Source organism: Crocodylus porosus, unplaced genomic scaffold, assembly GCF_001723895.1.
Source record: "Crocodylus porosus isolate Cpor-Errol unplaced genomic scaffold, CroPor_comp1, whole genome shotgun sequence".
Lineage (NCBI taxonomy): Eukaryota > Metazoa > Chordata > Crocodylia > Crocodylidae > Crocodylus > Crocodylus porosus.
The window spans coordinates 11254753-11266449 of NW_017728913.1; the positions used below are offsets into that span (position 1 = coordinate 11254753).

An 11697-nucleotide genomic window follows, 5' to 3' on the forward strand; every position below is an offset into this window, starting at 1 on the left:
GGAGCATGTTCGATGCCACCACAAACTTCCCCAACAGCAGCTCAAACTTAGGCCTGAGCAGCCCAGGCCTGCACAGCCTGCTTGGCAGCACGTGCAGAGTTGGTGGAAAAGCATTGTGGGCAGACAGATGCACAGAGAAACAGACTATGCCCTTTATTGTATTAGAGTATATGGTTGGTTAGCTTCAACTCTCGCTGGTTTGTTATGTGTTTATGTGCTTGTTTTACTTCAGCTTGCTGTAAACGAACTAAAAGAGCTAGAACACCAGAAACGAGAATTGCGCAAGGTGGGAAATGCTCTTATTGACTTTTTCTGTGAAGACAAAGACACTATGAAATTGGATGAGTGCTTCCAGATATTTAGGGACTTCTGCATAAAGTTCAACAAGGCTGTTAAGGTAAGAAGAATGAATACAGGTTCTCATTCATTTAAAGTAAATCTTGGATCACCTTAGAATTGGACAATGTTTCTGTCTTAAGGGACTTAATGTCCACATCAAGTTCAGTGCATTAGAATTGTAGTTTACCTACTTGTGAGACTTTTACTGCTCTAAGAAACTGGAAAATTTCCCAACCTGTACCTCACTAGCCTTTCCAATGCAACAGTGAAGGATTTGTGTCCCCCAACTATTTTGTTACTGGCAAACAATTTTGTTACGTAGTTATTTAGAAGGCATGTCAGACTAGTCCCTTTAATTGCTACTAAAAGTTAACTTTCCCTCATTTTCCTTTCAAATCTGTAAAAACTCCTAGCCTCTGACCAGTATTTCTGGAGGAGAGTATTATGCATTATCCTGGGGCCGGCAGGGGCTGTGTTGTCTCTTTTCAGGGGGCAAGGGCTTGACTAGAAAGCAGACCAAAAAATGTTTATCTCTGTATTTCAACACCTGTACTAGAGACTACCACATCCTAACGCAGAGGTAGAAGTTGCTTTGTCATCAAAATGGCTTATGTTGCCTTTGTTCTACATTTTGTTATTGGAAAAACACAAGGTTACGGGAGACAACTTTGTGTTATTTGGCTCGCTTAAGCCAAGAAGTTATGCCCATGTTTTCCTACGCTGTTATATAATGGTATGAACAGGCACCTTACAATTAAGTAACCTTTTGACATTACTATTTTAAAAGTCTGAGAGAGATTACTATGGGATTGGAAGTCAATATCTGAGCAATGCCCTTTTGCTAGTACAGACTGAAATGAAGCAGGCACACAATACTGAGATACAGAGCAATAGACTGCAAGTACCAAGGTAGTCTGTGTGCTTATGTATAGGGCCCTGAGAAAATCATGGATTTCTTGTCAAAAATTTGCAGCACATGTGCAGGTTAAAGTATCATTTTTCATGGAATATTCACAAAACTACCACTGATCTTGGCAAATGGTCCTGGTAGTTCCGTGAATATTGCATGCAAAAAGATACTTTACCCACACATGTGTGACAGGCGGGCTCACAGCCATAGACGGCGGAAGGCCAGGACTAACAGGGCTTAGCCCCCTCAAACACGGGCCAGCGCAGAGGGCTGATCGAGGCCCTCACAGTGAGGGAAGGAGTGGGGCCGGTGCTGTGGTGAGTGGGGCCCTGGAGCAGGTCGTGGGACACTTAGAGCCTGGGCAGCTTGTCCGGGTGTGTGCAGGGGGGCTTCCTGCCACTGCACACACCTTAGGAGAGGCCAGGGGGACATGTGAGAAGTTATTTCATGCCTTTGCAGAAGATAAGTGCAGTATGAGGTGTGGGATGCAGTTCATAATTAGATCTTACAAATTTCGGTATTTATTATTTAGTGTTCCACTTTGGGGTCATCTTGGCATTACTGTTTTCATTATAATGAAAAATAAATCTCTTATTTGCTAGTAGATTTTCTCTGGGGGTAGGGAATAGGGGGAAACTCCTACAGTTAGAGGAGTGGTTCTAAAAAATAATAGGGTATACTTGTTGAAAATCAGTGCATCATGTAGTTGCCCATCAAACAAGACCGAAGACAGATGATATTCAATAGCTGAAATGCATTCACCCACAAGAAAATGGTAGTTAAACATTTTTGTATATGCATAAGTTTGAATATGCAGAAGTGTGTTGTGTTTCATAAGACAGAAGTTTATTTTGGCTTAAGAAGATCTCCAGAATGTGTCCATTGCTTTCTGATTCTTTATACCACATCTCATTAGGGTTTATGTAAGCTTCCTAAATTATTGTTAATTTATTATAAAGCCATGGAAATTTATAAGGCTTTGTAAAACTCCCAGTTGCATCTTACTATTTTTAACCAATTCTTTTCTAAAATTCAGCCCATCCTCTCAGGACTTGCCTTTGACAGGTTTGATGCATTTAGTGATCTTGTTGCTGTGGAACACACTTTGCCTCAAAACTTTGCTCAAATCCACCCCCTCACCCAACTCCATTCACAAATGGCTGAACTGACACAAGACTCACTATGTATTGATGATTTTGTGCTACTTTTGGTACTAGTGCAGCTCTGCTAGTGCTGATGATGGGAACACTAGGGAATATGCAACTCAAAACGAGTTCTTACTCCAAATGTGCATTTCTGGTTATTCCTCTGTTGCACACTCAGTGTAAAGGTTGATTTGTGTCAAGGTTTCCCCCCCACCCCGCTCAAACCATCTCACACATATCTGTTCAAAACAGATTTCAGTAGTGTAGTGAAAAAGTGATAGATCTCACTAGCATTTTATCTATACTACCCTTCTCTCCTTTGCACATGCATTGGTATTAGAAATAGAGGCAAAAGTAGGGATAAGATTTTCGTGGGTTAAATCTGAAACTAGAAGCAGCAATCAAAATGCTGACTCATATGTATTTCACCACTAATGACTAATAGAAATATATTGAATGTTAATGTTATCACCCAGTGTTAACTAATGTTAATGTTATCCCCCAACTCTAAACGGCTGCCTTGTATGTTTTTCCCAGACTTAGAAGTCCTCCTGGTCCAGCCTCCAAAATCTCCAGGCTGTCCCGTATTGTGCTGTAGTTAGAGATTTTTGTACCAGTAACATGTAAGAGTTCCAAAATTGAGAGGGAGTGTAGCCTAAAATAGAATGTAATAGAAAAAGAATACAGTATATTGTGTTGATTTTAGTATGTTGAGCTTAGGTCTGAGGTCCTGGTTGTGGAGTTCATTGGAACTTGCCTATGGATTCCCAGTCATTGGGGAACAATTGGTGCTGTTAGAATTTAGAAGAATCAAATGGAGCCAGTGGCCTTACGGTTGTCTTGAGCAGTGTTTCCCAACCTTTTCCACCCCACAACACATTTATGTGGCCTCTCCTACTCCGCGGCACACTGTGGAATGTGGGGGTGCAGTGTTGGGGGGGCAGGCAAGCAGCCAAGTGCAGAGCACCAGGGGACAGGGAGCTCAGCACTTGAATCACTGGCCGGAGCCATGTCCCCTGTCTGTCTGTCTGTCCGCAGCAGCTGCAGGTGGGGGGTGTGACTCCAGCCCAGAAATGCCGTGGCACACCAGGACATGCTGAATGGCACACCAGTGTGTCACAGCACACCAGTTGGGAAACATGGTCTTTAGCATCATGCAGGATTGTTTAAATGGACAGTGGCTTCTTACAGACATTAAACAAAGAAAACCCCAATGCTTTAAGCTTGGCGTGCCATTGCATCAATCACAGTGCATACCCAGAAGAGGCATCATGTTAGTTTGACCCAGCTCACCCAACATCTGTAAAGATTGGGTGCTTCAGGAAGGCTTTTTGGTGCTTTTATCTAATAGTTGATTGAATCAGCTTTAGATAAAGGTGCCAAAAAGCCATGATCTATACTGGCACTGGGGAGCTGGGTTTTTGGGGTTTTTTGGAAGCTGGGGAAGAGGGTTCACATCTATCAGCAGTCTCCATGTCTAAAAAGGTAAAAAATTGCATTGGTTTTTCCCTAAAGCACCAAGCCTTTTATTCTGAGATCCTATAGACCAGTGTTTCTCAACCCATGGGTCACAATGCAAAAGTGTGTTACAAGAATATATGAAAGGGTTGCAAACAAACTTTAAAAATGGATTCTTTTAAAGGACAAAAATGTAGGAAACCATGGGTTTTCCGTTGCAGGTTGGTAGGGTTCTATCCTGAAGGGGCTGATTGGGCCCCCGCCCCACATGCACACACACCCTGGCCCACGTACTTACCTCCTGCCCCATACACTGGAGGAGCTTGAGGCATGTGGGGTGGGGCAGTGGGTCAGGAGTTAGGGCCACAGAATTTGGACTAGCCATCAATGTTTACAAATAGGTCCTGATACAAAATAGGTTGAGAACCACTGCTGTAAACTACAAGCCCTTTGTCATACTTAAAGTACCTGTGAAGTATCCAAGATAACAATTTTTTCCCTGGAGCAGTCAGGCCTAGTTCAACTCAATTGCCATTCAAACTGGGGACAAGTTGTATGTGTAAAGCAATGACTATACTGTGGGCTTTGACTCGGATCAATGAGAACCGTCTCAAATGCAACGCCTGTTCTTACCCAAAATATGCATTTCTCGTTGTTGCCCTGTTGGCCACCCATTGTAAATGTTTGTATAATCAGATAAAATTGCTTTTGTTTACATTTACTGAAGGTGCATTTAAAATCAAGTTGCATATTTTGGTCTCTGCAGGGCCTTGTCAGTACTTTTTAGTGTTTCTTATGCTGGCCGGTCTGTGCTGTGTTAGTTATACAAGGAATTGCTCTCCATGTGGCACTGTAGTTGCTATTGTGATTTTAGTAGAGGACCTAATCACTGTAGAAAAAGGTGGGTGACCTTACTTAGCTAATAGTTAAATAACAGATACTTTGTTGTGGGATATGTATTTATTCCTCTCCCTTCTTTTTCCTTGATAGGAAAACAGGGAACGAGAGATCCAAGAAATTCATCATCGGCAACGAGCAAAAGAGCTAGAAGAAAAGCGCCGATCCTGGGCTGCAGGAGAGCTTGGGGGCTTTGGGAGAAGCAGTAGTGAAAATGATGTTGAGATGCTGAGTAGGAAAGGACTTGAAGAATTCCTTCCCTTTTTGCAGCAGAGGCCCCAAAGCCCTTCATATAGAAATACTAGCTCCAGACGCTCCCGATTATCTCTGGGAATCACTGCAGACAGAGAGCTTCTGACATTTTTGGAGATCTCAAAAGATGAGGATCCAAACAAATTTAACAGCCTTCCTCGAGCAAACACCCGCCAAGGGAGACCTAGCGTGGCTTGGATTGAGTCCAAAGAAAATAGAGATACTAATTTAAATGATTTGCACTTAAAACAAGCACCTGAAGCCAAAATGAACAGTGGTGATCAGCTCCAGCTACCCTCGGCTCAGTCCACTCACTTAAAGTACATGGAGTCAGGCTCTGCCAGTACTAATCTCTACTCACAAAAGAACACTGACAACAACATGCATATATCCAATGTGCCTTCTGATGAGTCCACAGACATAAATGATTTGGCCCTTGCCTTTAGGGAAGATGAAGTTAAAGGATTTCTTAAGCTTGATACTCAAGGAACAAAGTGTAGGGAAGAGATGGCTCTAATAAATTCAGAGGAAGTTGGTGCAGCAGATGTAGAGACTCTAGATGACTTGAGCTTACGTTCCCTCAGCACGGCAGATGATGATGATTCAATGCCGTCTTGCAGAAGTTCCAAAGAGGCCTCTGGCAGTAAAGCCAAGTCAGCAAGTTGCAAGAGCAAAGTTTCAGAGCCCAGCAGTAGTGGCCCAACCTCTATGGATACCAGTGTTTCTGGAAGTAAAGAACACGGGCCGATGTTCTATGCATCTGATACTACTGACTGTTCTCTAACTTTGGACTGTTCAGAAGGAAACAATTTTAAACTAAGGGGAAGTGAAATGAGAAGGGAAGATGACAAAGTGCACTCCTCTGTGAATGATGGTCTGGATGGGAATATGACAGTTCCTTCAAACCTGCATTCTGCTTCTGCAAGGGCGGCCTCTCTTCATACTTCCTCAAATGATAAAGAGGATTCCAGCAGCAAGCATGGACTTCCTAAGGAAAAGCTTGTGAGAAGTAAAGAAACACTAGGACCAAAGAGAAACTCTCTAAAAGATAGATCACCAAGCTCCTCAAAACCAGCTGGACCTCACCCTGGCCATACAGCTGCTTCCAGGCCCATACGAACTTTGAATGCATCTGAAAATGAAAGTATGAGGAAAGTGGTGCCCATTTCTAGGTCAAGTAAAGCACCAAGCAGTGTAAAAAAACCAGAAGCCAAACCAGCGCCTCGGGAAGCCAGTGCAACTGAAACACGACTGTCACGTCGCAACTCTCTCCGTGGCACGGCAGACACCATGCCAAGAAGTCCATACCGGCACAGCATATCAGTTGAGGAGCCAAGATTCCAGAGAGGGACTGCAACTACAAGTGGTGCTCATTTTGAGAGGGACCAAGGTCAGCAGAGGGGGGGCTCATTCAAAAAGCCTGGTTCTAAGCCTATCAGAAGCATTCCCAAGCCAAAACCAGATGAAACTAAGATTTGTCGCACTACTGTAAAACCCCAGATGACTACTGATGCTGCTAAAAGCATGGCCGTCAGCGCTCCCAAAACACCATCCTCCGTCCCAAGCTTTGCAAGGAACACAGTGGCCTCTTCTTCAAAGCGTGCGAAAGCAGATCCAGCTAACCCTTTTAAACCTCCAGGCTTCGCAAGGTCCATCTCTCAGAGGCTGCCTAAAATGAGACCAGCAGCAACCTGTGATGACCTGAGTCCAAAGGAAAACAGTGGAAGTACCTTAAAGAGAGCAAGTAGTGTTAAAGTTGTTGGAAGAAGCTCTGACCATAGTGATTTTCTCAGCACTAAAGTGGAGCCTACACCAAAGGAAAAAGGTGTAATAGAAAAGTCTTCCCTTAAATTCAAAGACGCAAACCGGACCACACTAGGCAAAATACTGAAGCCATTACTAAAATAAGCATTTGGGGGAGGGTTGGTGTTGCTGGGTGGGGGGTTTTTTAATCTTGGAATGTGAACACGTGTTTTAAGCACTGGATGTCCTTGTGAAATATTTAAAACAGTAATATCACTGTTAACTGTAGTGTCATAGTAATTAACATACAGTAAATATGCCATTGGAAGATAGTAATTTCTTTTGTTCTGGTCTAAATCCTCCTTTAAGTATGAGTTTTTGAATGTATTTAAAGCTACCGTGATGGAGTACAAATGTAACATACCTTGTGCATTTGCGGTACAGTGGTTGACCAAAAAACAAACAAACTTGAAGGAATTTTGAACTACAAGATGAAATGCCTTTGTCACAAAAAGTATGGATTACGGCCAGTTTTTGTATACATAACAATCTTTTTAAGACTCAAGCATTATTGCTAGTTGGTTCCTCTATTCAACGTTGAAGCTACTTCTGCGGAATGGTACAAAAATGAACTTTGTTAAACCGGCATTTTTTGTCTCACGTTTTTCCCTGGATTCAGGAATCATTTTTGCCTGTTGCAGAGTCCATTGCTGGCAATTGGACACTAGGAACCATTCACCTGAAATGGTAAAATGGGACATGCACTCTGTGTCTGTCTTAATGTCATTGAAGAATTTATGGCATGTCTTATTAGTGTGTATGTGTGTCTGAGGAAAACTCTGCAGGGCAGAAAGTTTTCTCTCCATGAATGTGGCAGAATTGTCATGCATGTACAAGTAGAATATAGTAAGAAGTGACAGGTGTTGGATCTAGTTGTGTAGCTGGAGGCCACGCCTATAGGAAATGCCACCAGTAGCTGTTAGGGATGATGCCTACTCCTGTTCTGACTCGTTTCAGTCATGTGCAAACTTGCCAGCTTTTAGTAATACAGAAGTGCCATATATTTATGATACATATCAAAAGTGGTGCAGCTCAGCTTCTGGAGGCTGCAACCTGGTGCAGTGCACTTTCTTACCATTCCATATTTTCACTGGTTTGTCTACTGCCAAGTTACTTGAATGCTGGTATGGCTTTGAAAGAGCCGTCAGTTTCCCTTCCTCTTCCTTTCTTTGTCAACCTGAGTATTTAGCATGAAACATATAGCTTACGCATGACAACGCTTTTTGTAACTTAAACTTCTTTGGTGGCTTCAAATATGGTTTTTAATGATGTTTAAAGAAGCTAAAGGATTTAAAAGCTCATTCTGAACTAGTATTTGATAAGCTTTAAAACAAAAATCTGCAGATACTGATTTTACTATTGTGTCAGACTAAGATACAGAGAATGAGGGAAAACTTGTTTGCTGTGCCGTACACCTCCGCAAACAAAGTGTGGGTAGATGAGGAAACTGATCACTGTCCTCTAAAGCATTGTGTTTAAACAGTTGCCTTTTTATTCACGTATGAATGAAGCCTCATTTGAGAAAAAGGAAAACTTAGAAGATGAAAATCTCTTTAGACAAGTGGTGGTGTCTTATGAGTGATCTATTTGCCTGTCTGGTGCATCTTTTCCCCCTTCCATTTCAGGACTGTATAATTCAGTCCAAATGAACTGTTTGCCCATATTCTTCCAAGGGCTATCAACCAACCAATCAGGGATATCCAACTTTGTGACTATAATAAGACAAGTGCCCCTTAACTCTTCCTGATTCCAATGTGAACAGTGTACCAAGATACCATTATTATATGGGGCCCCTTCTATGAGTCTGCCTCAAATGAGAATTTATATAGCCCACTTGCAGGTGAGGCCCTCAGAGCGAATTATTGTTTTCAATCTCAAGCTTTTGGACCTTCCTTGTGGGTTAAATATGAAAGTGTCTTTAGCCCTATCTGTATCTTTTTGTGCACACATCTGCAGGAGCAGGTGATAGACGTTTTTTTAAAACCTTTTTATCAGTAGCAAGCTTGAAAAAAGTAACTTAAATGTGTTTGGGAAATGTAAATAAATTTCTGTAAATCTGTGTAAAAGCAAACTGCTGAATGTATTTAACGGACCATTTATACATTTCGGAGTAATGTGGTAGTATAATAAAGTTCCCATTTACAGGGTTTGTGGTTTACATTTTCCCCTTTTTCCTGTTGTAATGTTGGTGTTAGAGCTCTAGTTGTTAAACTAACATGGTCTCAGCGTGGGTCACTATTATTCAGTCTCAAAAAGAAGGACAATAAAACAGAAATTCTGGAGTTTAAATTGCTGAATGAATTTTTTTATTGTTAAGACATGGTACCTACCTTCAGTTTCCATGATAAGGCATTTCTGGCAGAGGAATTCCTGCACTAAAGATGGGTTAAGAGCAAACATGTCTGGAGGGGGTTTGGGCTGAAAGTGAAAGAAGCAACACCTTTTGCACACACGGTGCGTTCTGGCTAAGGTAAATGTTTGTGGAACTTACAAGTCTGGATCTGCTGATGTCTTTTAGCTTCATGTACTCTCCTGAGAAATCCTAGCTTCCATCTCTCGGGGGTTTAGAAGTAAGCTCTCTAGTCTGCTGTAAGGAGGTGTGGGGTTGGGGGCTGTAAGAAGCTTGCAAAGAACAATTTTTTTTGGCGACTATTTAGTTGGTCTAATAAAAGATATCACCTCTACCCTAGGAGTTTTGTCTGCCTGTGTCCTTAGATCAACACAGTTACAACCAGAAATCAGAAATATGGTAATTTGAACACTTTAAGTTCTTATTCCATTGATATGTTAACTTAATGTTTTATTTCCTCCCCTGCCATATAAAAACAACAGTTGGCATAAGGGAGAATTTGACACTAGCCTGTATCAAGTGGGCATTGCTTTACCTCAGGGAGGGCTTTCTTCTGTGTTACAGACATGCTTCTGGGTGTGGGTGGCTACCGTTCTCCAACTTGTTCAGCTCCTGGCTCTTCTAGTTTGGTTGGTGCTTTCTTCCGTATCTGAAGTCTCAAGCACTGTAATGTCAACCTGCTGTCTGACAGCTGTTGATGTAATCAAGGTAATGAATGATGTATGATGTAATGAAGGTATCTCTTAACAGTTGAACTTGTTAAAATTTCACTTATTTTAAAATGGTTTATAAGGACCAACCTCTTACTGTAACTACCAGCTGTCAGATTTCAGACACAAATAACTTTGGGGTTTGAATTTTCCATGCTGTGAAATTGCCAAAATTCTCCCCTACAAACAAATGTATTTATAAAAGGCCTTCAAGCTAAGTGTATTGCAGTTGTTCCAACTAATGGGCAAATCCCCCTTTTCCAGGTTTTACTCTGCTAAACAGCAAACATTTCTAACAGGGGTAAGAGATGCCTCTGACCCTTGCAGTAGGTGAGAGAGAAATAGAGGAGTAAAAAGAGCAGATGGGTAATCTCTAGTGCAGGATGGCAGGTGGGCATTTTGGTACAGTCAAGGCTGTGGGAAAAAGCTGGGGGAGTAAGGGAGGATGCTGCTGCGTACATTTAGGTATCTAAGCTATGCATCACACATGGGAACTGCATGCCCTGAATCTCTGACTCAGTGGATTGCTTCCCTCATTACAACAGCATATGACTCTTACCAGGAAAGGAAGGAAAAGTCCATCACACCACCTGCGGCATGCAAGTCAGGACTCTGTCACCTGAAATAATCTGTTGGCATCTTTCTTATCTCATAAGGCTCTGCTTCTCCAGCTAACTGCTGGAATTTAGGAGGTAGCTATAGTTAAACAGGCCTAACTAAACACTGCTTTCCATTTCTAACTGCTGAATATTTTCCTTTAACTTGATACATGCTGTCTATATTGAATTGCCAGTGCTGCCAGAGCTAACTGCATTGGTAAAATTTCCCACGATCGCTGTGAACTACACAAAACAATGGAGTTCATCTAACCTGTGTCACTACTTATACAGCAATCAATTTGTTTCTTTTCTATTAGCTGTCTCACATTGGTAGTTGAAGGCTTCTGGACAGAAAACTCTGTAAGTGTAGGTAGGAGGGGCAGGAGAAGGTAGGGGCTGAGGATGACGATGAAGAGGAGAGCGCGTAAACAGCTCCTCATCGTAAGAGTGCATACTTGGCTCTAGGTATGGTTACATGAGGTCCTGCTGAGCACCTTGATCAAGTGTCTAGTTACTAGAGTGTATTAGGTCAGCTAAGTAAACTGAGGCAAGGCTTTTTACTGGCGTGTGGCATTGCTTTTAGCATGCCTGGATTTTGTGACTTTCAAGGTTTCAGTTCTTTACCAGAGGTGATGACATTTTCAAAATAAAAACTTTTCAAAGTTTTCAAAAATCTTGCTAATCTGTTATTCTTCCTCCTTAGTTAACCTTCCATTGAACATATTTAGAGTGCAGAGGTTATATTAGCATATTGATTTGGTTGGGAGGGGTTTAGGGTGAGTCTTTGTATGTGCTGAGTCAATGCTTGGCAAAGGTGGCTTTGATAGGGAAGGAAGGAGAGTTGCATAAGTCTTCCAGGGAGATGTTCTTCCAGTCCAAAGTAAACAGTGTGGGAAAACTCTCTTTGAATGCTGGTTATGGCTTGGAAGAAGCAGTAGTTCTTGTATCTCTCTTGCTTTAAATACTGTCTGCAAATACTCAGATATTCCCCTCCCCCCTCTTCCATCTTTGACTATCATTTAAAATACTTTGATGTCTTTATCTTAACACAATGGAGGAAAAATATAAACTCTGCCCACTTTTAACAAAGAGACATTTATCACTGAAAAGAACTGGCAGCTTCAGACAATTCCTTGTCTGGGAACAGGCACACATTTTCAATGGATGTCGAAATTCAGCAGCGCAGGAGCTAAGACATAAAAGCAAAATCTCTTTTCAACCCCAAAATAGGGCC

The 11697-nt window shown here is 42.0% G+C and overlaps 1 protein-coding gene across 1 annotated transcript in view; it reads left to right on the plus strand.

Moving 5' to 3' along the window:
- Positions 1 to 8781, plus strand: part of FHDC1 (FH2 domain containing 1) — a 48555-nt gene extending 39774 nt beyond the window's left edge. The window contains exons 11-12 of the mRNA XM_019534488.1: positions 233 to 397; positions 4843 to 8781. Of these exons, the coding sequence (XP_019390033.1) occupies positions 233 to 397; positions 4843 to 6909 (2232 nt within the window). The 3' untranslated portion in view covers positions 6910 to 8781. The remainder of the gene's footprint in view (positions 1 to 232; positions 398 to 4842) is intronic.
- The last annotated feature ends 2916 nt before the right edge of the window (positions 8782 to 11697 follow it).